Source organism: Hyphopichia burtonii (genome assembly GCF_001661395.1).
Source record: "Hyphopichia burtonii NRRL Y-1933 unplaced genomic scaffold HYPBUscaffold_4, whole genome shotgun sequence".
Lineage (NCBI taxonomy): Eukaryota > Fungi > Ascomycota > Pichiomycetes > Serinales > Debaryomycetaceae > Hyphopichia > Hyphopichia burtonii.
In genome coordinates, this window is record NW_017963731.1 from 650,140 (window position 1) to 676,386 (window position 26,247).

Here is a 26,247-nt window from a genome sequence, read left to right on the forward strand (position 1 = left end):
CATAATAATAAAAGAAAAATCATTATCAAAAAAAAAAAAAAATATCAACAGCATTCGATCGGGTTAAAAATTTTTGCATCCAAAATGAAAACTTTGTACAATATAATCAATAATAATACTAATTGGTCATGTAATTTTATAGAAGAAAAATTATTCCTTAATCTAATAAATCTAATAAAAACAAATGTAAATTATAATTAATCTATTATACAAAACTTATATACATGTAATTTTTTTGGTTTTATTTTTTTTTTTTGTTACTTTTAAATTGATGCAACTTCAGAGAAGTATTGTCTTAAAATCAAAGAAAGCATTTCTGGAAGTTCATTAATATTTCTAACAACAACATAGAATTCGAATGGGAATGAATCTAAATACTTATCAACTTTCAAATTCATTGCTCCAGTATTTGGATCTTGCTCATACCTAACTTGTGACATATCCATGATCGATTCATTGGAATTGATACCATCAATAACAACAAAGACTAACATAATCTTCTCTTCTCTTGCTTTTCTAACCATACTTTGAATAGTGTCATGGTCTTCACAAACACCATCAGAAATTATAATTTGTAATTGCCATAAATCGGTATTTGAGCTAGATCTTGCATCTTCAAAAATTTTCAAGGCTTTATTACATAAAAGTTTAATATCGGTTTTGGTTTGTTGGAAATCAAACCATTGGAATATTTTCGTTCCTGTTTCTTGATTATTAAATGGTTTGTCAAATGGATGTACTAATTTAACGTCTTCCCCAAATCTAACAATAGATAAGCCTCCACTTTCTAATTGAGTAAGAGCCTTGGATACTAATGCAATACTGTGGAATGCTAATTCAGTAGATTTACTTTCACTCATGGATTTGGAATCATCAACCGCAATCATAATTTGATATTGTCTTTTAGATGGTTTAGTTCTTCTTAGCCAGATCTTATCTTTACGGAATTCAGACGCAATATATGGTATAATTCTCTTCATATTCAATCTTTTACCAGTCTTGTAATCTCCCCTTAATTTTGTAGCCAAAGTAGGTTCCAAAATTAATCTTAATTGTTCACAAAGTCCCGAGGCTAATTCTTGAGTTGCTAATTCACTAGATTTCCATAACTCACGAGCTTCATCCATTGATCTTGGTGGCTCATTGAAGTCAACATTAATGTCAATATCGTCAATGTTATCATCAAAATGACCATCGAATTTTTCTTCATCAAACTCAGACTTGATAATTAACTCATTATCTTCCTCTGATTTAATTCTTTCACCAATAAATCCACCTTTAGCCTTGCCTTCAAAATCAGGATCTTCATCCATCTCAGCGTCATTTTCACCGACTTCTTCAGCATTTTGATCGACGTCCATATCGTTTTCATCTTCTTGCTTAGCTTCTTCTTTGACGTCTTTCTCTTTTTCTTTAGTAGGTTCGTCATCATCTATTGCTTTATCTTCGTCAATCGATTGTACCTGTTCTTTATCAGCAGCTCCAAGAGCTTGTGTATCGAAGTCTGTATTTTCACCTTCAATGTGCTGGAATTCATCAGGTCTTTCATTAGCTGATTGATCAACTTTTTCCTCCTTTTCCTCTTGAGCAGCTTCCTTGATTTCTTGGTGACGACGATGGAATTCTTTTAAGGAATCACCTAACTCTTTTAAGGATTCTTTAGCCAAATCCCTGGCATCATCTTGTGTGGTCAGATCTTCTGTCTCTTTTTGCTGATCATTCATCGATGCACCACCGGTAGCTCCAATATCATCATTTTCTTCAGAAACTTGGTTGTCAGCACCTTCACCTTTTTCACCAGATTCAGTTTGAACTGCTGCATCCTGATCAAAATCTTCATTATCATTGTTGTCATTGGCACCATCAACCCCTTCAGCCTTATCTTGTCCTTCTTCTTCATCATTACCACCTTCTTCTTGTTTCTTATCTTCTTCTTCATTACCAACTGCTTCTTCTTCCGATTCCATTCCTTCTTCTTCGTTGATTCCTAATTCCCCATTGTCAGGTTCATCTTCTTTTTCCGCATCTTCTTCCATATTTTCATCTTCATTATCCGCAGGCTCAGCTTCCATATCTTCAGCATTGTCGTCCTGTTCTTCATTTCCCTCATCTTCTTCGACTTTATCATCTTTTTTGTCATCGACATCCATTTTGTCATCAAATTCTTCTTCATTCTCCTCTTCTTCGTTGTCTCCCTTATCTTCGTCACCATCAAGATTCATATCGTCAGGTAAATCTAAAGTTTCAGTTTCTGGAACATGTTCTTCTAATTGTTCATTTTCATCATTCTTCACCTCATCTTCTTGTTCTCCAACATCTTTACCCTCGTCATCTGAATTTTCGTTGTCATCATTCTCATCATTATCTTCATTTTGTTCACCTTCTTGTTCATCATCTTGTTTGTCTTTCTTATCGTTGTTTTCGCCTTCATTTTCGTCTTCGTTTGCTTCCATATTGTCATCATTAGTGGAGTTTTCAGGAACTTTATCAGAATCTTTCTCTTTATTATCTTCTTTGGCTTCTTCATCCCACATCTTTTCATCTACAGCATTAGGATCAAGATCATCAATGTCATCAACTTCTTCATCCAATTCTTCTTCTTCTCCGTCTTCTTGATCTTCGTCTTCCTTTTCTTGATCAGAAGCTTCTTCTAAATTACCGGCCATGTCACCTTCCATGTCAACAGCATCATCATTTTCGTCATCATTTTCGTCCTTTTCTTTGTTTTCCTCATTTGGTTGTTGAGCATCTTCAGTTAGGTCATCATCTTGCTCCACGTCTTTGGAGTTATTTTCAGCACCTTCTCCATCACCTAAACCAGTACCATCGTGCAAGTTATTGTCCTCCTTTTGCTCATTTGGTGCATCTGGCGAACAGAAACCTTTTGTTGCTAATGTGTAAAGAGTATTTGATAATATGAAAGTACTTTTAGAACTAGTGACATAATTATCCCTTGTTTTTTCAAAAATTTTGGTGGTCAACGTAGCATAATGGTAAATGAGAGGAAGTGTAAATGAAGTTAATGCGGCAGCCAATTCAGAGGTTTTAGCATTATATTCGACCTTCTTCATAACATCTAAGCAGAATTCCATTTTTTCAAGTATACGTTTATGATGGGAAGATTTGATGTATTTGAACAAACGCAGTTGAGAAAGAACTAACCAGTTATCATCTTCTTCTGTTATTTGTTCGGTTTGACATTCAATAACTCTTTGGACAGATACAAGAATAGCGTTTGATAAATCTCTGAAAGCTTTTTCAATATCCTCTACTATTTTTATTTGACTAAGAGAAGTGGAAGAATCAATAAAAGGGATATATCTGGTTTCACTAACCCATTTCAAGACAAGATCGGCAATAAACGAATTTCCCTTGGTTTCATTTTTCCAGTCACTCAACTTAGATAAAATTTCATTGTAGAAAGCACTAAATTCTTCTATAAAGGTAATAGTTACCTTATTCATAGAATAAATATCCAAGAGCTTCAATTTTTCTGCAAATTCCTCTGCCTTATTTCTTATTTCATAAAATACTGTAGAAGATGAAGATACATTGAAGGAAGTACCAGCATTAATAGCAGAAATAGAAAAGTCTGCAATTTTTGGCAACCAGTAAACAGCCCTTTTTATCATATCCAAATTAAGCGAAACAGAATCGACAACAGATGCCTTGATCAAATAATCCTTATCATCAACAGAAGTCGAGATTTTTTCAAAACTTCTGTAAATCTCGTTGATCTTTTCAACAGAATCAGATAACTCAGATAATGGGCTACGAGTTGTGATCAATGAAAAGACGAGATTTTCAACAGCAGCAAGCCCTTTTTCAGCATCCGCTTGAGGAACATCTTCCGCAACTGTGGAGACGGAAGCTCTTAATCTTGGAAGAAGATCCAATAATCTGTAATAGTATGCATCAGCCCCTTTAAGTAACCCTTTTTCGAAAGTAGAGCTGTTACCTAAAATCAAATTAACTGTCGCCTGTACGCTCTGAATGTCTTGTCTGTGATGTATTTTCAATCCCAGTCTTCTGATTTCACGCAAAGTATCACTCAATAACTTTCTTTTCTGGGTTTTCAAAGTGGCAACCAATTTCTTAGTTTTATCATTCAAAACTGTTGGAGTTTCTTTGCGTAAACGTTCCATTTCTAGGACAACATCTTGAGTAAACTCTTCTAAGCTTGGAAGTTCCTCATTTGCAATTCGAGACACATATACTGACATATTTTTATCAATTATAGAAATATTTTGAAGACGGGCAGGTCTTTCAGACCAAGTGGACAATTCTTTGCATAATAACCCACTCGCGGAAGCATTATTAACCAGTGAGTTGGCCTTGGATATATCTCTTAAATGAACATTAACCGGAACTTCATAGCTAATACCTTGTTCAATCATCGGAGTAACAGCCGTAGCTAACAAAGCACGATATTTCCTAACAATCTTGTAAAGGTTGTTGTGAGAACGACGAGCACTTTGCTTAAGGGCATCAATATTCACATCCTTCCAACTAGCGAGAAGAATAACTTCAGAAACGTCTTTTTCGAGTTTTTTCTTTCCATTTTCTATGTTAGAAATGATTGTAGAGGTGAATTGCTCATAAAAGTCAATGAAGTTCGCAAGTGCGTTGAATACTAAACTATCTGCAGCAATAATGTTAACATGATTTTTGAATGCTTTGATCAAGTTAATTCTGGGAATAAATTCACCATATGTAGCTTGACTCATAAATAAATTCAAAGCGGATAATAATTTGACAACGCCATTCAGATCTGACTCTTCCATATTATAACAAGGAATGATTATTGTTTCAAAAAGATAAAACCACCACTTTCCAATATTATCTTCCATAACAGAATCTTCGTATTTGAAAAGCGATTTCCAGGTAGAAAGTTCTAACTTTCTCCAAGAGACAATTAATTGGGTTAATTCATCGAATACAGGTTTAAGGGTCACTTGGCTGGAAGCATATTTTTCCCATTCTGCAATATAAGTATAAATTTGTTCCACCTTTTGAATCAATTTAGAAACAGGACTATTTACCGGGTAAAGCAAAAATTCCTCAGACGCTCTAACAATATTTTGGAGAGTAGCATGTTCAGGCCATTGAGCCAAAAGCTTGACAGTTGCCAGGTGCACAGAATCAATACTCAAAATAGCCCTTTTAAACTCAGAGGTGGAGTAATCACGGTAGAAGTTAATTTCTTGGTCTTTCTCTTTCACAGAATCCAATGATTTGGATAAAGAAGTCACAAGTGTTGCAAGAAGCGAAGATGAGTTCAGACCATAGGTGAGATCGTTCTCAAAATTCAGCAAGACATTAACCAAATGGGATCCGTCTTCCATCAATGTTTGGAGATCAATGGAGTTATTTGAATAAAACTGATTGACATATAATTTACCCAATTTAGAATAAATATTCTCGAAAGAGTCATTTTTCTTCTTGGAGTCAGTATCAACTTCTATCACATCCTCATAATCAGGAAACAAAGATCTGAAATCACCTTCAATGTCTGCATCAGGATCAGTATACTTATATAAAGACCCTTGTTGAGCTGTTTCTTCTTCTTGCTTCATTCTCCGCAATGTCCATCTATAGTAAAGAGCTTGCAATGAATTTTCCAAAACACCATTTAATGTTGGGTCCTCTTTCAGTTGTTTATGGGCAAAAGCAACTTGGATAAAAAATAACATTATGTACTCCGGAGCAAACGAATCAACACCAGCATTTTTGGCTAATACTTTAGAATTTTCAAAAATGATTTTGACATCATCTTCATTGGTGATGGAAATAACATCAGCCAGAAATCCTTTCTTTAATGAATAAATGGCATTGGTATTTCTGTTAGCCAAAGAAAGAAGACCAAATCCGAGTTTGAGACCAAATATATACCCACGCAATATGTCATTTAAATCTGAATAAATCAAATAATTCAGACTCAATCGAGCTAGGAATTGGGATGTATTGTTTTGGAAAATCTCAATAAATTTGGAAAGGTCTTTCGACAGTTCCTCAGCTGATTGCAAAAGCTTCTTGACAGGTTCAATGTCCACAGTAGATTCCATTAAAGCCTTCCATTCTTCGAAAATATCATCAATTGCAACATCTTTTCTAAAAACTCTAGGTTTCTTCGGGATTTCAGAGTCGTCCACTTTTGGTAATAATTTTTCAAGGTGAAGCTCTTCTCCACTAAATACATCTCTAACAAACGACCATGACTTAGCGAGGTTTCTGCAAATTTCTTGCTGGTATTCGAAATTTTTATAAACAACATGTTCTTCAATGGCTGGATCATATGCAGAACTTGGAACATATAATTGAATTGCACCACATGAAAAGAGTACCCAGGCTTTACCAAGAGCTTTTAAGTTATCAGAAGCTGAAGCCACATACAACGAAGGAACCATGTAGTCTTCGAAAATGGATACAAATGGACCGTCGTTGGATTGTTTTAATAATTCGATGATCTTGGTAAACTTGACTTCCCCAATTTCATGGTTATTTAACAATTTTTTTATTTCTTCACGAGCTTCATCACTTAATGATTGTTTATGAGCATCAATCAAAAGAGTAAACCAAGAGAACAAGAGAGATACAAAGTATTCTCTTTGGTCTGCCAACAACGAAGTTGAATTTTCAATGATCTTTCTACTTAGCATATTCATATCATCGACATTCTGTTTTAAATACTTACCAGGACGGTTGTCGAAGTTAACACTCTTTAATAAAGTAGACATCAAAAGTTCGTTAGTGAATATTCCATCCACATAAGAATCATCTTTTCTATTTTCATTGAATAAACTATCGAAAATGGACGGATAAGGATTGAAATTTGGTCCTTTTGTGATCTTAGATAAGTTGATGGTAGACTTTTGAGAAAAACCTGATAATGATAAAATTTCGGATGCTTTTGAAGATGACTCGGGTGAAGTTTCTAAGAAGTTAGATAACAAGGTGAACTCATGTTTGAAATCGTTCTGGCGTTTGTTTATGAATGCATCTGATGTAACCCTTAGCTTTGAGATACCATCTTGAAGTTTCTCTGAGAAACTGTTAAAATCTTCGTCTGAAATTCTATTCGATAAAACGTCCTCATAAAGATCTATTATAATAGCTCTTAAGGTATTAACTAATTCTGTGGTATCATTAAACTGTTTTGCAGCAACCTCGTCAAAATCAGCGGCGATATCAATCACAAATTTGGCATTAGACCAAGCCATTTCTGACGAAGGATATTCTTGTCTAAAGAACTCCCAAATCTTACTCATGGAAAAACCTGTTTTGAGTTCGAGATCTGAGCCGAATAAATCAACCGCCTTCAACAAATCATCCAAGAAACAACAAATAAATTCATCGTTTTCATACTTTTCGGTCCATTTACGTACTAAGTTTTGAAAAATTCTCAACTTGGCTTCATTTTGCTCAGCTGAGACATCAAATAAGCTTCTCCAAATTATTTGAAGTTCAAATAATGCAGTGTAAACTGTTTCACTTTTAAAGGCAACATCGCTGAAACTTGAACCGAATGTTTTATTGATGTATTCACTCACATTTTTAACAAAATTATAAATCTTTAATCTTGGTGGCTTTTTTATGTTTCTTCCTAATTCAAATGCTGCAGACTTTTCAATATAAGACAAATCTGCGATCTTCCCAGAGGTGGCCCTTTCTTCTAATGATTGGATCAACGAAGAAGCCTCGAAAAGTTTTGAAGCGACTTCAATCAAAAGGGTAGGTTCAGCTGAGTCGACATGTGGTGATGACCTTGAGATGGTTGCCAGAATGTAATTGTTGACAAGAGGGTGAATAAATTGATTTTTCGAAAAGTTAACATTACAATTAAGAGTGATACTAGCTCTTTCGTGTGCTTCTGTGTAAGTATTAAACATTTTCCCCACAACATTATTATCTACCAAGAACTTCAATGATAGAGTGAACTCATGAATAAAATTCTTGAATTCAAGAGAAAACTCGTGGGTAGAGGCGACCGTTTTTGCAAATAATTTGAAAGATTCAATCTCTAGGAAAGGTATCACACTCATAATGGCATTGACCCTTTCACTTATGGCTTCTGATTTTACGAAAAAGTCATTTACCAAAGAGAATGGTCTTAATCCTGACGAGTTAGCAGGAATGAATGATAACACAGGTTTAGATGAGTTTCTTTCGTCCACCTTTAATGTTTCCATTCTGTTTACTAAATTATCTTTTTCCTTATCGTCGTTTGAATTGCAGAAACCCAATTGTTCAGCATCTAATTTTGTTGCCCTACTTGGCAATGGATCCATATATACTTCAACACCTCTATTACGCATGGCACGAGATAATTCACCATACTTTGGATCAACAGTCAAAAATAATCTGAAATTTGGATGTGGTTTTAAAGTTCTTGGTTGGCCATCTGCTGAACTACATTCATTAATTATTAAGCTACCATTGGTCTCTAATAAGGAATTTAATCTATCCAAAACTGATGGACTGCAAAGGTTTGCGTTATCCAATACTAACCAGTTTCCTTTTTCAACTGCTTTCACAAGAAGTCCATCAAACCATTCAAATCTGACGCTTTTCTCTTTTTCAATCCTTTCAGCTAATATTCTAGATTCCTTGGAAAGTGAATCAAGGCGAGGATTTGAATAAAATGAAATATACGCATTGAAAAATTCATTAAAGTCGTTATAATTTCCTGTAGTGATTTCATTTGATTCGATGTACTTGATAAGCTTCAATGATTGAAGTAAAATAATTGGCTCTGTTTCTAAAGTAGATAAGTTTATCGTCACTAATTCAGTGATAATCTCTTTTACTTCAGACTTAAGGGCAACAATGGATCTAGTAAGATCAACTTGCTCGTAACCACCAAGAATGTCCATGCTATCAACTTCGCTATTCATAGCAAATTCATCAACTTTAGCCCCAACAACATGGGCAAGGAATCTCACAAGATCTGTCTTACCTGAATTAGTTGGACCAACAAGAATCAAAGGCAAATTAAGGTTGACACACCTAATAGCAGATTCAAGAACAGGGAAATTACTTTGCAATGGAATTGGATTACTGCTATTGGCATATTGAATTATATCCTTTCTTTTAATTACAGCACCTCCTACTTGTAAATAATCATCAGCAAGATGATAAAAGTTATCCCGGAATTCAAAGTGTCCGAATACCAGCTCAAAAAGTTCTAAAGCTTTCGCTCTATCCACATCAGTTCTGAATCTTTGACGTATGATCATGTTGAAAAAGTCAAACGGATTTATGTCTTCTGTGAGATTGATCGAATTGAACAAACTGAGCCATCTCAAAGTATCACGCAAGTTGAACTCCCAAGGGCCACCAGAAGTACCCCAAGATTTTTTAATGACAACTTCTTCTTCCAATTTTGACATATACTCGATCATTTTCTCGCAGATGGAGCTTTCAATATTGGGGAAAATATGCTGTGAAATCAAATTCAAATCTTCCGATTTTAATACATCGACGTATACGACAGTGAAACGGTTAACAAATGACTTTGGAAGCCCTTTTCTACCACCACCTTGGTATTGAGGGTTTTGTGCAGCAAAGACTTTGAAATCTGGGTGACATGCAAATGATTTATCTAACTCGGGGATATAGGCTTCACCTCTATGATCTAAACAAGCATTCAAACCTTCTAATACAGATTGAGAAGCCAAGTTCATTTCATCAAGTAATACCCATTCACCTTTTTGCATGGCTCTTAAAAAGGGTGCGTCTCTCCAAACAAACTCACCAGTGTTACCACCTTCAGCAGGAGCATCTGAACCAAATAAGTCCACTAAATCTGTCTGTTCCGATAAATTTATACGAACTAGTGGATTACCTGTGGAGTTCGAAATTGCTGAAACCAAACTCGTTTTACCAACCCCAGGACTACCTTCTAAAAGAATAGGCTTATGAACTTGCATGGCTCTAATTACTCGCATAGCATTAGCAGCTGTTGTGGGAGCATGTAAGTTAAATTGATCTTTGGAATTTGAAACATCAACTCTAGGAATGGAAAAAGAGCCTGCAACAAGATTTTGTTCTTCAAGCAAAACTTGGTTACTTCCTGAGTAAATTGAAAAAAGATCTGACCCTGTTAAATCTGACAATTTTTCGACACATTCATACTTTTCTTGATTTAATCTAGTTTCATCCTCAGCTAAATAAGCAGTATTATTGGTACCCAAAGCATCAATAAATACCAAGGCAGCACCATGAAGAAATGCTTCTGCTGGGGCTACTTTAGAAATACAAGAATTGATAAATTCGACCCAAGCTAAGATGTCACGAAGTGAAATCACACCGCTATTGGCACTACCACCGCCAAATTTCTTCCCAAACCACTCGGAAAAGTCAACCAAAGCGGAAACGAGATTTTGGGCTCTTTCGTCTATTTTAGAAGAGACTATTTGTCTAACGTCGTTGAAATCTTCCATTGAAGGAGCCCAAATTTCTGTAAAACGATTCCTTAAAGCTGGAGATAATTCTTTCTTTCCGTAATCTCCTCCAGGATTCATGGTAGCTAAAAACTCGAAACCATCGGCAGCCTGAACAAACGCATCATCAGTACCTTTTTCAGCTAATAACAAGCTTCTTTCAGGTTCTAATACGGAATTCAATCTTTCTAAAACGGAGTCATCTGCTAATGATATTTCATCAAGTAAAAAAATTTGACCATCCTTCATCGCATGAGTCAAAGGTCCATCATTCCATTCAAATAATATTGTACAGTTACGTTTACCTTCTTCAATAGAAGAAATTGTATCAGGGTCTATATTCTCTTTAGAAATTTCGTTGTATTTCTTTACCATTTCTTCCAACTTGATTTCTTTCAAAGGAATTGTGATATTCAATTTTTCAAAGAGATCAACCAATTCCTTTACAAGTTTAGTTCTTGTTTCAAACCTATTACGAACTGGTCTTTGAGCACCTAGTATATCTCCTGTTTCAGTATTTTGATGAGCATTGACAGAGATTAATTTTTTGTTAAGGTATTTGGAAATGACTTGACAAACAGTGGTTTTACCGCAACCAGTTTCACCGACCAATAAAAGAGGTTCTTTGTACTTTATTGATGTCATGACCAAAACTGCCAAACGTCTCATTGCTTTGGTCCAGACTATTGATGATGGAATATTAAGCAATTCTTTGTTTTCCAATTTTTCATAATATGCATCCATGTCAAGTTTAACTTTCATTACTTTTTCTATCGTCTGCTTCACTAAAAATTTTTCATCTTCTTTTCTTACTCTTTCTGCCAACAACATGTAACCATTTGAAGCTAGCTCTTCATAACCTACCGCTTCTCTGAGGGCCCATCTGAATAAATCTCTCAAAGTTGCAAAAGAATTCTTTTGTTCGAATAATCTAGAAGATTGACGTTGAATGGATAATTGTTTGTAAACTTCAACAATTTTCTTACCATAGGATGGTGCAATTTGACAACGCTCTTTCAAGATAATCTCTAATTCGTCTTGAGGAATGTCATCAAAATGTAATTCTAAGAATCTATTACGGAAAGCACGAGAAAGAACTTTTCTACCACCATAAAGACCGGGGGGATTTTGAGTTGCGAAAAGCATGAAGTCTGGATGAGGATGTACTACTTCTTGTGTTTCAGGAATGAACAATTCCCTGTTATCATCAAGTAATCTATTCAAGGCTTCTAAAACGTCCGTTGGTGCAAGATTCAACTCATCTAAAACAATCCAGTGACCTTTGCGCAAGGCTTCAACTAAAATACCTTCTTTGAATACGAGTTTACCAGTTGAATCTGAAACATAAGTACCCAAATATTCTTGCAAGTCAGTATGTTCATGATTGTTGATACGAACAAACTTATGGCCTGTAATATTTGCGAGATAATTAATCATGGAGGTTTTACCAGCAGATGTAGGACCTTGAACCAAAACAGGGAACCTGCTACCAGCAGTAGCTCTAACCAAGTTAAGCATGTTTTTCTCAACAAAGGGTGTGATGATATAATGTGGTTGTGGGACAATCTCCCCAGGACCACGCTTTAACCAGTAGTGTTTGAACTGGACATATTTATCAGCATCTGTGCTAGGAAGTGGAGGACATTGAGACATAACTGATTTGATATTCTTAAGTCTACCAATGGTATATTTTTCTATAAGTGGTTTCAAGATATTTTCAGATTTAATGTCTAATAAAGTTAAGAAAGACATGCAGAACCCTTCAAACAAAGACCTTCTCAATCCATATACTGATATTATATCACAAACATAAAGCAAGGTTCTAGTAAGGGTACGAATACTAAAATGAGGTTTTTGATTAGCACCATCGACAATCTTATTGGACTCTGATAACTTTTTGGCCTCTAAATATAATTCTGCAATATCATTTCCAACCCATTCATCACCAACGGCAAATCTACCGATGTATTTATCGATAATAGATAATAAATCTTGAATATCTCTATCTGGTGAGTGAACATATATTTCTGTTAATCTTGAACGTATACTCAAAGGTAAATCTTTTTTACCAACATCCGTAGATGGATTCATACATCCAAAAATTCTAAAATCTGGATGTGCCTTGATATCATCAATATCACCTCTTTCACTAAGTAAAATCGATCTTTGGTCTAAGCTTTCTGATAATAAATCAGCAATACTCTCTAAGGTATCTGAAGATGCTAAATTAATTTCGTCAAGAAGTAACCATTCACCGTTTCTCACAGCTTTCACCAATGAACCCTCAACAAAATTGAAAACAAAAGAATTCTCCAAAGAAGATGCTTGGAATTCAAAATCTTTGACCTTATTTTCGAATTCTACCCATTTATCCAATAAAACAGATTTTTCGTGTGATTTCAATTTACGTTTCTTCTTAGGACCTCCTTCTTCATCAGAGTCATTTTCAACTTTTGATAAGATATCTTTGGCCATTCTTATAGCTTCATTCCATAATTTTATCACGTTTCTCCACTGGCTTTTGTTGAAACATTTCGATAAAATGGTAGCGAATTTTTCATTCTTCTTTTTGGAAAAAGTGGCCATAAACAAATTTTCAAAAATTTCTTGAATAGGAACTGCAACTGTTTTGGTATTGACTGGTTTGTAACCACCTAATAAATCACCCGATTCAGTTTGCTGTGAAACATTAATAACAGTTAATTTTTTATTCATCATTTTGGCAATTTGTTGAATAACCGTTGTTTTACCAGTCCCGGTTTCACCTACTAATAAAACTGGTTCAACCATATCTATTGCAACACCAACCTGCTCCATTAATTTCAATGAGTGATTGGTCCTAGCAAATGCAGTATTATTGGCAGAAGCTTTGTTTGAAAATAAAGCCTTATCAGTAAGAGATTTTTTCAAGGTAGCTCTTCCAATTTGTAATTTTTCATCATCATTATAAAAGGAAGGAATATGCTTATTGAGGAATAAATTGATCCTAGAGGAAGGAATTTCTAAAACCTCACCTATAGCACTGATCAATGGAAGTAATGCAGAGTATTCAGTTATAGCACTACCGAAACAATCAACAGCTTCGGCAAAAATATTATCATAAATGGAAGATTCTAGGAGTTGGTCTGTAGACTTGATTCCAAGGTTTATAAGCATTCTATTGCATCTAGAACAAAATTTGATTAAATCTCTGAAAGAGATAACTCTTGGATGAGAGCCTTTATTAAGTGAAATGAAGGAACTAGATGAATAAATCCTTATAATTTCTTTGAAACATTGAATAAATTTTATAACCAATCTATCTAAAAGTGGGAACCTGGTACTTAAAATATTTTTAAGATCCATATCGCTTGGAAGTTGAACATGAATGAGTTCCCACATTCTGAGACCTATTATATCTGGAATAGTGATTTTTGAAGTATCATTTGCGATTCTGATTGTGGAGATTAATTGAAATCCATTCTTTGCCTTCACGATTTCACCTCTTGATGGAATGCTGAGTTCTCTTTTTTCTAATAAAGTTAATAAAACAGATAAGACTTCAGTTGGAGCTTTGTCGATATCTTCAATTAAAACCCATTTACCCTCTTTCACGGCAGTGGTTAAAACCCCAGATCTCCACTCAAAGGTACCTGGTTTTTCTCCTGAGCTGTATGTACCCAATAAAAGTTTCGAGTCTGTCTGTTCACCCAAATGAATCTTAACAATTGAATCATCGTATTTCATGTATTTAGCTAATTGATTGATAAGAAAAGTTTTACCTGAACCAGCCATACCATATAACATAACAGGTTTATTTACTTGAATATTATGAGCTAATTTTCGTAAAACATAAATTGATTTATCTGTAGGAACAAAGTTATCTTCACAAGTTGAATCAAGGGTATTTTCAGAATGTATAAAATGAGGAACTAAAACACCACAAATAGAGGTGACCAAAGTAGAAATATCTTTTGGTTCAACTGCAATAATTTTATTACTCTTAGTTATATTAGTTTGTCTAGCTGGAAGATTCGTAAAGTTGGACAATCTTTTTGCTTCCAATACAGGTAAGAATTTATAGCTCACTTCATCATCGGTTTCGTAAGAGCCTAATAATTCGTTATCATCACCGACATGAGAAGATAACATCTTTCTCCTAGAAACTTCGGAAACTTCTAGGTATTTAGATAATATTTGGATAGAAAGATATTTGGAAATGTCCTTTCCGGAATCATTTTCGATTTTTAATATGGAATATAATACATCAGGGGTAATAAATTGTTTGAATCTATGAGTGTCTAAGCTTAATAATCTGTAAAATGCTAAAAGAATTCCTTCGAGTTCATTTGATTCTAACAGCTTCAAATTTTCTGTTAATTTCTTGAAGAAATTCATTCTACTAACGTAGAATTCTATCAAGCTTACAGATTCTTCTGAAATTTGGATTAATCTTGATAATGCTTTAAGGATTACAGAGCCTTGAATCTTATTAGTTGAATGAAGGGCATTTTCAAATTTGGCAGGTTCTAATATCCACCTTGAAATTAACTCGAGAAAGATTTGATTGTATGAATAAAACACTGGAATTGTATATCTTGGATTCACGGCATATAATGCAAGGTTATCCAAGTTCTCCTGAATTGAAATTGACTTGTTGAATTCAAAAGAACTAGGAATCTTTTTTGACGGGAACAGGTCTTGATACACCTTAAACAAGGCTTCAGACTCTTCCAAGTCAATGAAAATATTGTTATTCATCACCGTTAAGCTACTGTACCTTCCTTTAACGTATTAAGTAAAGATTGAAAGTATCAATAGAGCGCTAATGATTATTGTATAAAATCTTGAATAAAGATCAAGCTGATGCTTTACTGAAAATTGAAAAAAAAAACTATGCGATGAGACTCTAGTGTATTTTCTGTGCAGGATTTGTTTAGATGCGTTGCAAAAAAATTGCAAAGATCTTCAAATCTATAAACTGGTACGTAGATTGGTCTATAAAATGGTTTATGAATAGAACGCTTGCAAACTGTTATGGTTGTAGAAGTGCAATGAGCTCAAATATGTGAGATATTTTTTTTTCTGCTTATAGACATATCTTTAGCCTTGTTACGCCAAATATTCATGGATTTCCAACGAGGATGCAAATTTTTTACAATGATTTTATTGAATTCGAATACTAGGAAAATTTATTGGATTTATACGTATGCAAGATTATATTTTTTCGTCTGATTCGGTAGACTGTTCATCTATAAAATCAGCCAATCTACGTTCGTAACGATCACACCAAAGAAGGGCACAGGCCCCAAAGACTTGTAAGACCACCATTGCCAAACCAAGTCTCATACCAGTTGTGAAACGGGGAGCCAAACTAGTATCAAAAATGAGGACTCCAATTGGGGTAAGGCAAATTTGAGCAGCTATATTCAAAGAACCTAAAACAAAGGCTCTAAAACCAGCACCTCTATTACGAGAAGCTGTATTAGCCCAACTAAGAAGAATAGCACTAACCGGTGAACTAACTCCCGTTAAGGCATAACCAATAAATTGAGCAATACGTGCCACATCGTATTTAACTAATATGGCTAAACCAGTCATCCATATAGCACAGATCAATAGATAAACCTCAAAACGTTTACCTTTTAATTCAATTAAGACTCCTGCAAGAAGAGAAGCGACTGCTTTGACACCAGATTGAATTGTTGGTAAGTTATTACAATCATAAACACTATAACCTTGAGATTTTAAAACAATTGATTGGAAAGAAGCAGCATATCCAGCAATTTGTTCAGCACTGAAAAGAAGACAAAATAACCATAATTGCCACGAAGTAAGGACACTCCAAATGAATTTTACATTAAATTTATTATGAGTTTGTTCAGAAGATTGCTCAGTACGTTTGAACAAATGTTGAATATCTTCACGACTTAAATAAAGATTACCTTTATCACCGGTAACTGGAGGAATTGCGAAGAAACCTGAGATTGCAACCGGTAAACCGATCAACCCATCAACAACCTGTGCCATTTTAAAAGCTGGGATTCCAATATTTTTACCTTCTAAAGCTCCATATAAACCAGATTGAATAACACCTCCGATGATGGGACCAACACAACCAGCAAATATGAAGATGCAAGTTCTACTTGATAATAACTCTGGAGGGTAAAAAGTTCCCAAAATGTAGCTTATTGAAGGGAATGCCATACCAGCAAGACCACCTTGGAAGCATCTTAAAACAAGTTGACTAGTGAAATCATGAGCAGCACAATTTAAAATGGTGAAAACAACCCATGATAACTCAAAACAAGGAAATACTATCCGTGGTGGGAAATATGCAGTTAAGAGTACCCCAAATAAACCACCTACTGCATAACAAATATAGTATCCATTATCGATCCAGTTATAATCAGTACCCGATAAATTGAAAGCTTCTTTAAGGCCTGCAGTATAAGCATATTGCATTGATGAGTATTCCAAATACTTAATGAAAAACGTTAAACTAACAAATGTAAGTAGGAAACAGTCAAGTTTAAAGTAAAGCTTTTTTTCATAAGCTGTTGAATCAGAAGGGTACCAGAAGGTTAAAGACTTTGGTTCTAAACTATGATTTGGTTTTTTGAAAGACCAAAATAAGTTCCAACGCTGCTTGAAAGGTATATTCACATTATCAAAAGTATGTTGTTTTAAATGATTATCCGATGAGTTGATTGAAGAGACATAAGTGATATTTTCAACTTTTCCTGTCTCTTCATCTATAATAGTTGGTGAATTTTTAGTATCCATTTTGGTGAACAACACTGAATATTCATTACAACATTACACATCCATGACTACATATATACATCTTTTTACTTGAAGATAAGATCTATAAAAGGTGGAGGTATTGATACAATCCAATCCATGTGTCGAGATACGAACTTCATATCAGAACAATGTTAAACTTTTTGCACAAAAAAAATTCCGCTCACTAGGTTCCGTGTGTAATGAAATGCAAGCTCTTTGGTACAAGACAAAGTCTTTTACAATAGAAGATAACACTATATACATGAAAGAGTAGTTGATGGCGAATGGTAGACCCATAATCGTTGTCTCCAAGAGTTTTTTTTTGTATTTGGTTGTACCTTTTTATTCAGAATTTAAATATTCCAGCATGATATCTTAGTTAAACCCATTTTAGTATAATGACACGGCTGTAATCTTGTAGTAATGAGGTCTTCGTGGCCCGTTAATTCTGTTTTTTAAGCATGCTTCCAGTTTCTAGATCGATAGATAAACCTAACTGATAAATACTCCCCACTGATATGAACATGACAATGAAGCTGATAAGCAGCTTACCACGGTGATTTCTCATCTCTAATATATAGGTTATATTTGTAGTATATTTGTACAATCTACCTTACAAAAGACATTTATTGAAAACGGATCAGCAAGAAGTTAATAGGTATCTTACAATTATAAGTTTACTCTATATACCAATGATAAAATACTTATCCAATCAGTTAAACATTAAAGGTCTCTCGATTTCAAAAATATAAGAAAAAATGATGCAAAAAAGAAAGCCCGATGCGGGGGTCGAACCCGCAACCTTGTGATTAAAAGTCACACGCTCTAGCCATTGAGCTAACCAGGCTTCTTGATGACTTTTTTGAGGCCTAGTTTAATATGTTTGTGTTTATTTGAAATGTCTAAAGTTTTTGAGTAAAAAATCTGGATTTTTGTCTGGCATTCCATTCATCTATTATGCATCTTTGTCAAACCGTGAAGGTCTGGCGGTGATGTCTGGGTCTGATTTACATCAAGGCAGATCACAGACATCATCAGGCTGAGGTTTAAGCAAAATGTGTTACAAACATCTTTTGTGAAACAACATCGGAAGAGAGCATCTTTTACGAGAACAAGTATATAAATAAGTAGGCATTTCCATCAGATGAGGAAATGCCTAAAAGACTTTTTGTGGTGTGGACCTTCGTGGCTAATCCTATTGGTTATTGGACTGAAGAGTGGGTCGATGCCCTACAGAGAGTTTTCATTCGGTAATGACATTAATAATATATATACTTTATTTATGGCTCTTATTATATTAGTATTAATTGTAATAAAGTTATTCTCCCTTTAATAACAGCTAAAAGATTAATCTAATTAGTTAATTAATCAACACAAATCGTTATTAGTATGTATCTGACTAATAGCTAATTGCGTGTGTTATGGTCGTCCAGTCTGGTACAGGTATTTACTACGTAGATACTTGAGGACGATGGAGGTCTGATCTAGCCACATAACCCGATAATCTTTGTATAGTGAATACGTTATTATTTCTCATATGAAAATTTAATTTGAGCATAAAATAAGATGAAAAAAAAATTAATGCTAGAGAAATACCTCTCACGACCGCTTCTTCGTTTTATTGAACATTCTGCAGGAGTTACTAGTATCAGCGGTAATTTTAATGTAGAGGAATGGTTCAGTTGACTTGTAAATCAAGGAACTAGTTTACCTTAAATCTACTGTAAAAAGTTTTTTTTTGGCCCTTTTTTCTTAAAATAAAGACTATATTTCCTTCTACTTATAAAGATCAAGAGAGAAAAGATACCGTTGAGTATGAGCAAAGGGGCTCTGGTTAATCTAGGGGTGTGAAGCTATAAAAATATTTGAAACCTATGCTTTTTAGGGTGACTTCATAAACGAGTCTTCAATTTTGCAGCAAAAAAAATGATCCCGGTACATTAAGCAAAATTTATATGGCCAGTTCATCTACATTAAACTTTAAGATTAATATTTAATTAACAAGAAGCATAAAATTTTTAGTAATATAATCAAAACAATCAGGGCCTTTCTTAATCAAACTCAATTCCATTCTTTCCACTCTTATCCAAAGCAGGAAATTCCCATTTACTTTCTGGACTGTCACATACTTCCTCAAACAAATCGTTGCTATGAGCTGATTCAACGGCTGCCGCATAGAACTCTTCCACCATTTCTTTGGAGACATGCAAATGCATACTCATTTCATCTGAAGTATTTTCAAGGGTTTCAGTATCTTGCCATTCAGAGTGGGGGAAAATTTCCTCAGCAAACTCATTAGAAACCTGAAATGTCTTTCCATCGTCACGGTCGCTATTGACTAACAGCCATTGGCCTCCTTTGAAGAAAAATGCTGATTGCAACTCATACATAACTAGAGTTCCGACATCAATATCTTTGGGACCATCAGTATACTTAATAATACCTTTTAATTTACCAGTATGTATCTTATACGGATAATCAACCGGCTCCAGTAGCTCTGAAGCATATTTTCCGGCCCAATTGGAAGCATTTACGCTTAAACAAGCAGAAAGTAAAATAAAGAAAATCGAAAATAACATGGCGTACTTGCCCAAATTTGAAATTAAAGGGAGATTATCCCGGCAATTTAAACTATCTTCATGGGGCTATTATATGGGCTTATCTTTCAAGGAGATAATTATTCTATTGCACGGGTTTTTTCAATGCTTTGAAGCAGACTTTCTTAGGCAGGTCTTGAGTGTACGAAACTTATAAGAGTAGCACACTAAGACAGCTACCCTTCCGTATAAGTCTAAGAAGCATATGGTTGCAAAATCATGTTCCTAAGTCTTCCTATTGTTTTCGTCTTTTTGATGTATTTCGGTAGTTGATTGCTCGGAAATTTAAATCCGGTAAAGTTCAAAAGATTTTGAAAAAAAAAAAATTTTTAAAAAAAGCTTCAATTAAAGATCAGCTACTACTACTTTAAAGAAGTGAACGAAGTTAAACCACCATGCTTTCGTCTCAAGGTAATAATGCTATTATATACTTGACGTATATATTTTTGTTGGCTACAGGGTTGCTATTGGCATTCAGGTTTTCCCAGGCCAACACTTTCTTATCTTCGAATGGAACTCAACGGGGGTTTCCGTTAGCTTTGAACTTTATTGCTTCAGGTATGTATTTTGAATAGAAAACAGGATATTGAAGATTCTTAGTTAAACAGTGAAACTATTCTCGTTGAAAATTATGATGTTTTGGATATTGATAGTAGTAAAGGTAACTTGAACAATTGAAACTAGCGGGTGTTTTTCAATTTCTGAATAAGAAACTGAAGAACTGAGATTAGACCGTTCGGACTCGATCAGGATTATTCTTGCGTGAGGAAGTTTCTGTTGTTAATTAGATTCAGGTGTCAGCTATTGTGGGTGATTGACTTATATGACCAATGGCTGACACATAGTCCCCGTTTATTCGATTTTCAATTAGTATATTAACAAATTCTCTATTTCAGCCATGGGTTGTGGTATATTGACTACTTATACGGAAATAAGTAATATTGCAGGATTACATGGATTATTAGTTTATACCATTTGTGGGGCTATTCCCATTCTTGGTTTTGCAGCCGTGGGTCCAATCATCCGTCGTAAATGTCCTGACGGTTTCATTCTTACTGAATGGGTTAGACAAAGATTTGGGATAGTCACTGCTTTATACTTATCCTTTTTCACTTGTCTCACCATGTTTTTATTTATGATTGGGGAACTTTCTGCAATTAGAGCTGCCATTGAAACTTTAACCGGTCTTAATGCTTTAGCAGCCGTTATTGTAGAAGTTGTGGTAACTTCAATCTATACTAGTATTGGTGGCTTTAGGGTTAGTTTTATCACCGATAATTTCCAAGGTGCTTTCGTTCTTGTACTTGTGGTGGTTTGCATCATTGGTATGGCTACTAACATTGATATTGATACCTCGAAGATTGGCCCTTCTGGTTTATTGAAAGGTAATAAGTTAGGTTGGCAATTGGTTTATATTTTGTTCGTGGCTATCGTAACTAATGACTGTTTTATGGCAGGATTCTGGTTAAGAACTTTCGCTTCTAAAAGTAATAAAGACTTATGGATTGGTTGTTCCATTGCTTCCTTCGTAACTTTTACCATTTGTTCTTTGGTTGGTGTTCCAGGTATGTTAGCTGTTTGGACCGGGGACTTAACTGTTGGTGATGAGAATGGTTACAATGCCTTATTCATTCTTTTAGCTAAAATGCCTAATTGGATTATTGCATTTGTTCTTATCTTTGCCATTTCGCTTTCTACTTGTACATTTGACTCTCTACAAAGTGCCATGGTATCTACTATTTCAAATGATCTTTTCCGTAACAAATTACATTTGAATTATATAAGGGTCTTGGTTGTTCTCATCATTGTTCCTATAATCGTATTAGCTATTAAAGTTGCTGATGATATTTTACAAATTTACCTTATTGCTGATTTGGTTTCAGCTGCTATTATACCATCAGTTTTCTTAGGTCTAAGTGATACCCTCTTTTATTTCTTAAGGGGATTCGATGTTATGTGTGGTGGATTAGGCGCTTTGCTAGGTGTCTTTATATTCGGTACTGTTTACTATGGGTCTGCTAAAGAAGGTGGTAAATTATTGTTAGTTTGGAATGGTATTTATAACTCTGCAGATTGGGGTCCTTTTGGTGCCTTTGTTATTGCTCCTTTTGGTGGAATTCTTATCACTTTTGCAGCTGCTGCTATTAGAATAACTTTCGCCTATTTGCTATGCAAATCATCAAATAGACCATTCACTGCTCTAGATAGACCAGAGTACGTCGAACCTGAACAGCAACTGAACGTTTTCAATGAAAGTTATGGATCTGTTGATGATATCACCAAAAAGAATACCAACGATCCATAGATTTTTTCTTGACTCTTATTCAATTCTATCCAAGCATCCTTTTTTTTTGCTTTTTATTACTCTAGTCTCAATAATGCATTAGTCATTAGTTTTTTTATTTCTCTTTGTTATCGTAAAATCAGAAATGTAGATTTGTCCCAAACGGCAAAATGGATATTTAATGCTATATTTTAAGACTCGCATCATTTAAAGTTTTTGGCATTGAATGGTGATTTTCATGTTCCCATTACTGTTTCTATTAGTCCTACTTATGGATTCTTACATGCTGAAGGTTTATTTCGAAGATTTTGTATATATTTTTCATTTTATTTCATATTTTTGAAATTTTTGTGAAAAAACTGGGAAAATCTTCCTCGAATTTGGCACTCATTACAAAATTTACTAACATTTTTTAAAAAAGTAAAAAAATTCGAATAGCCCAAATTAAGTAACTTTTCAATATACTAATTAACAATTATTAAATACACAATCTCATTAGACATTAGTCTAATAGTTTTTTTTTGTTTGCAGCTAAAAAATTGTTCTCACCACAGATCCATTTTTTGCAACCAAACCACAAACAATATTTAAATAAAGGATAAAAGCATAGTCAGAACTTGTACTGTTTAAAAGATACCAAGAAACAAATTATGAAATATCAAGTTTTGTTAGTATTTGCATCACTTGCAGGCTTCCTGTTGGGTGTTAATACCCTTGACAGTAAGGAGTTAGTCTCATCTGCAACTCCATACTTGAATTCAGAAAATATGAAAATATTAGAAAGTGGAGCTGGTGGTGACTTGAAAGAAAATGACCCCAACACCGAAAACTCAAAAAAGCCAGATGAATCTACTTCAGACCAACAAATCCAAGGAGACAATGTGCCATCTTACTGTTCAAGTGAAACATTTAAAGTGAAAAACAAAGCCGATATCAACAAGATTGTGGACTGTGTCACTGTACTTGGAGACATTGAAGTATTTGAGTTTGAGGATGCATTGATTCAGTTTGGGTCAATTCAAAATATTGTTGGTTCCTTAATTATTAAAAAATCCCCTAACTTGGTTAGAATTGAAGCCCCTAATGTGACATCCATAGGTAAGAGTTTTTCATTGAGAGAATTAACTTCCTTGTCACTAATATCATTCCCATCACTAAATTCTGTTAAAATATTGGATTGGAAAGTATTACCAATTCTAAGTAACGTAAATTTCAACAATGTTATTGAAAATATTGAAAGCATTGTTGTTTCAGATACTTCATTGGTTGGATTTTCTGGTTTTATGGTTGATAAATTAGAAATGCTTGATATAAGCAATAATAGGTTCTTAGATACCATTACTTCTAATGTTGAAAAGATTAATGGGAAATTGCATATAGCTGCCAATGCAAAAGATGTAAACGTGAATTTGCCAAAATTGAAAGCAGTCAGCAATGTAAGTATTCATGATGTTGCAAATATTGATTTAGGAAGTTTGGAAGAAATTACATCTTCTGCTAGTATTAGCAATAATTTTTTCAATAATTTGAAATTACCAAAATTGATGAATATCGGAGGAACTTTAAATTTACAAAAAAATGAAAAGCTTTCACAGGTTGAATTTCCAAACTTGAATGAGATTGGGGGTGGTTTAATGATTGTGAATAATACCCACCTTGAAAAAATCAATTTTTTCCCCAAGCTTAACTCTATCGGTGGAGCACTTGACTTAGTGGGTAACATCAAAGAGGCTAGTCTAAAAAATTTAAAGTTAGTTAAGGGAAGTGCCAGACTTAAATCTATGGCCAGTTCATTTGACTGTGCCAAATGGACAAGAAGTGAAATAAGCTCAGTTATTAGAGGGGGTAAGATTGAATGTACCAATTCCAAAAATGAAAATATCCTGACTGATACTTCTACTGATGGAATATCTAAAGATAACCATATGAGACATGGAAATGGTCAAACCAAATTTGGTTTTAGACAGAATTCCGGTGGAAACTCGTTATTTAAAAAAAATAAAGTGTTACAAATTCCGTATTTATTACTTCTTTCATATATTACTCAAGAAGGTTGGTAGATTTTCATATTTTGTATTTTAGTTAGAATGCTTCAATACATATCATTGATTTATAGATGTTCATATATGCCCTCTTTCACAATGTACTCTTTTATTTCCGGTATGACTTGATTGTGCCAATTATTTTGAGAAATTTCTTTTCTTATAGAAGAGGAACTAATAAGGCCTATTTTGTCTGCTGAATCATCGGTATTATTAATCAAATGAATATTAGAAGACCAGTGACTTGGAACATGTTCGAGCTTCCCGTTCGATATATCTGACACGTATTGGGTTTGTTCTTTATTAGATATTTTATCATCATTCCTTGTTAAGCAAAACAAGTCTGTAGTTTTCATGAATATGCTTAAAGATTCCAGAAGCTTATCTGGAAGATAATATTTGGGATTGAAGATTCTAACCAACGTATCAAATCCCACCAAGAACGTTAATTTCAAGTCATTCAATTCAATATTAGGTAAAGTAGCCTGAATATATTTCAAAATCGAAACAGATTTATCAACAAATTTAGCATGATTAGTCAATCCGATACTGACATTAACATTCAAGGATTTATTCAAGTAATTGGCCATTAAATACATCATTTCGATTCGATCTTCGAAATTTGCTGGTTGGGGATGGGTTTTATCAGCATTTTTCACCGATAATAGTAAAACCAAACATCTTTCTTCATGGGGTACCAATTGATTCTTATAAGTATACCTTAAGGATTCTTCAGCCAAGGTAAAATGACCAAGATGAGGCGGATTGAACGACGAATCGAGTACACAGACTCTATTAGTGAGTGGAGTTACCCAATTTTTTCGTGGAGACGTTGAGTAAATGATTTGAAAATCATTATTTGAACCAATGAACTCTTGCAAAGGTTTCAAGAAGGATTTCGGTGATTTCTTCATGGAAGACATCTTACTGATCGAGAAGGTTTATGGAGTAAAAGAGTCTCTAATAATCTCTACAGAAGGATCATTTGAACAAAAAGAAACGCAGCAATACAAAAACGCAGCAAAAAAACCCTTTAACCTCCTCACGCCATTTTTCAGATATCTTCAGTTTCTACAAAGAGTTTGCAGCTATACATAACCCAATTGGCAGAATAAAAGGGGTGGGAACAGGGATATAACTACAATTGAATCGAAGACTTAATGGTGAGATTTAATATTCACGAGAAAACCAGTAAAGGAAATCTACAATTCATCTTTTGAATTTTTTTGGCTACCAGCGATATCAACTAATTCAGCAATGAAAGTTAAGGTTGAGCCAGCAGGAATCGGACCTATATTACGATTTCCGTAACCTAATTCCGGAGGGATAATCAATTTTCTCTTTTCACCAATGCACATATTGGACAAGCCTTGATCCCAACCTTGAATGACTTGGCCAACACCTAATTTGAAGGAGATTGGAGAATCTCTTTTAAAAGAAGAGTCAAAAACGGAACCGTCATCCAATTTCCCTTCGTAGTGAACACTTATTGAGTCACCTGGTTTAGTTTTGCGGGTGCATTCATCATCAGGAATTGACTTTAAAACACCTTTTGCGTGGTTAGTACTAGTTTTGGGATATCAATTAGAATAAACATACCAATTTGCAAGCCTGATGCAGCAAGAGCAACCTGAACAAGCACCGTAATTGCAATTAAGAACTTGGATAACATTGTTGAATGAATAGCTTTAGGTACTTTGATTTTTTGTTCAATAACTTTTTTCTATAACTTCAGTTTTTGAAAAAAAGACAAATCGCATTTTACACTGTTATTCATAAAGTAATCTATTATACAAAAGTAAATAAGCAATATATACAAAATATATATATCAAGAGGAACAAAACCTCAAAAATTGTCATAAATTTTACACTTATAGTTTAAAATTTCTCGTAACCCTAAATAATAAAAAATTAATAATAAAAAGTAAACCCATCGAAATAAATGAAAAAGCAGCAGTAATAACAAAGTAATAAACAGGAAAAACAAAAGCACAATCAAAACAAAAAAACAAACCTAAGTGGCAGACTTGACGAGGGATATAATGATTCTTTATCATTTAAGTATATGTATATCTTTTTTTTTTTGATGATTTTTTCCTTTTTTTCTTTTTTTTTTT

The 26,247-nt window shown here is 34.2% G+C and overlaps 7 protein-coding genes and 1 non-coding gene across 8 annotated transcripts; 2 read left to right on the plus strand and 6 right to left on the minus strand.

Annotated features, from left to right (window-relative positions):
* Positions 1-170: 170 nt before the first annotated feature.
* On the minus strand, positions 171-15,247 carry MDN1 (AAA family ATPase midasin). The gene is made up of 2 exons (XM_020223269.1): positions 14,825-15,247; positions 171-14,776 (listed from the first exon to the last, which is right to left on the minus strand). The coding sequence occupies exons 1-2, from the start codon at positions 15,180-15,182 to the stop codon at positions 264-266; spliced, it is 14,871 nt and encodes a 4,956-aa protein (XP_020076155.1). The 5' UTR covers positions 15,183-15,247; the 3' UTR covers positions 171-263.
* Positions 15,248-15,629: 382 nt separating this feature from the next.
* HYPBUDRAFT_153016 (MFS general substrate transporter) lies at positions 15,630-16,931 on the minus strand. The gene has a single exon (XM_020221327.1). It carries the CDS (start codon positions 16,884-16,886, stop codon positions 15,639-15,641), a length of 1,248 nt encoding a protein of 415 aa, XP_020076156.1. The 5' UTR covers positions 16,887-16,931; the 3' UTR covers positions 15,630-15,638.
* A 1,050-nt stretch (positions 16,932-17,981) lies between these two features.
* On the minus strand, positions 17,982-18,054 carry HYPBUDRAFT_t111. Its single transcript has one exon. It is a non-coding gene; the product is annotated as a tRNA-Lys (tRNA).
* A 1,146-nt stretch (positions 18,055-19,200) lies between these two features.
* Positions 19,201-20,091, minus strand: HYPBUDRAFT_139553 (uncharacterized protein). Its single transcript, XM_020219714.1, has one exon. The coding sequence runs from the start codon at positions 19,784-19,786 to the stop codon at positions 19,259-19,261; it is 528 nt and encodes a 175-aa protein (XP_020076157.1). The 5' UTR covers positions 19,787-20,091; the 3' UTR covers positions 19,201-19,258.
* Positions 20,092-20,159: 68 nt separating this feature from the next.
* Positions 20,160-22,186, plus strand: HYPBUDRAFT_153018 (uncharacterized protein). The gene is made up of 2 exons (XM_020221328.1): positions 20,160-20,362; positions 20,701-22,186. Exons 1-2 carry the CDS (start codon positions 20,200-20,202, stop codon positions 22,107-22,109), a joined length of 1,572 nt encoding a protein of 523 aa, XP_020076158.1. The 5' UTR covers positions 20,160-20,199; the 3' UTR covers positions 22,110-22,186.
* Positions 22,187-22,969: 783 nt separating this feature from the next.
* On the plus strand, positions 22,970-24,013 carry HYPBUDRAFT_87133 (uncharacterized protein; the record flags this gene model as incomplete). Its single annotated transcript, XM_020223796.1, has 1 exon — positions 22,970-24,013. A coding segment is annotated over one exon (1,044 nt), but the record flags the coding sequence as incomplete, so codon positions are not given.
* A 92-nt stretch (positions 24,014-24,105) lies between these two features.
* Positions 24,106-25,275, minus strand: HYPBUDRAFT_153021 (nicotinamide-nucleotide adenylyltransferase). Its single transcript, XM_020221329.1, has one exon. It carries the CDS (start codon positions 25,051-25,053, stop codon positions 24,199-24,201), a length of 855 nt encoding a protein of 284 aa, XP_020076160.1. The 5' UTR covers positions 25,054-25,275; the 3' UTR covers positions 24,106-24,198.
* Positions 25,276-25,332: 57 nt separating this feature from the next.
* On the minus strand, positions 25,333-26,064 carry HYPBUDRAFT_157196 (peptidylprolyl isomerase family protein; the record flags this gene model as incomplete). Its single annotated transcript, XM_020222274.1, has 3 exons — positions 25,333-25,679; positions 25,730-25,760; positions 26,026-26,064. 3 exons carry the CDS (start codon positions 26,062-26,064, stop codon positions 25,333-25,335), a joined length of 417 nt encoding a protein of 138 aa, XP_020076161.1.
* Positions 26,065-26,247: the final 183 nt, after the last annotated feature.

Bases quoted from the DNA above. Each gene is read 5' to 3' on its own strand.
- MDN1 (XM_020223269.1), bottom strand. From the start codon at position 15,182: ATGAATAACAATATTTTCATTGACTTGGAAGAGTCTGAAGCCTTGTTT. The intron at 14,777-14,824 runs GTAGAATGAATT...TGAAGCTGTTAG, and splicing joins CTTGATAGAATTCTACGTTA to AATCAAATGAACTCGAAGGA.
- HYPBUDRAFT_153016 (XM_020221327.1), bottom strand. From the start codon at position 16,886: ATGCAATATGCTTATACTGCAGGCCTTAAAGAAGCTTTCAATTTATCG.
- HYPBUDRAFT_139553 (XM_020219714.1), bottom strand. From the start codon at position 19,786: ATGTTATTTTCGATTTTCTTTATTTTACTTTCTGCTTGTTTAAGCGTA.
- HYPBUDRAFT_153018 (XM_020221328.1), top strand. From the start codon at position 20,200: ATGCTTTCGTCTCAAGGTAATAATGCTATTATATACTTGACGTATATA. The intron at 20,363-20,700 runs GTATGTATTTTG...TCTCTATTTCAG, and splicing joins TTTGAACTTTATTGCTTCAG to CCATGGGTTGTGGTATATTG.
- HYPBUDRAFT_153021 (XM_020221329.1), bottom strand. From the start codon at position 25,053: ATGTCTTCCATGAAGAAATCACCGAAATCCTTCTTGAAACCTTTGCAA.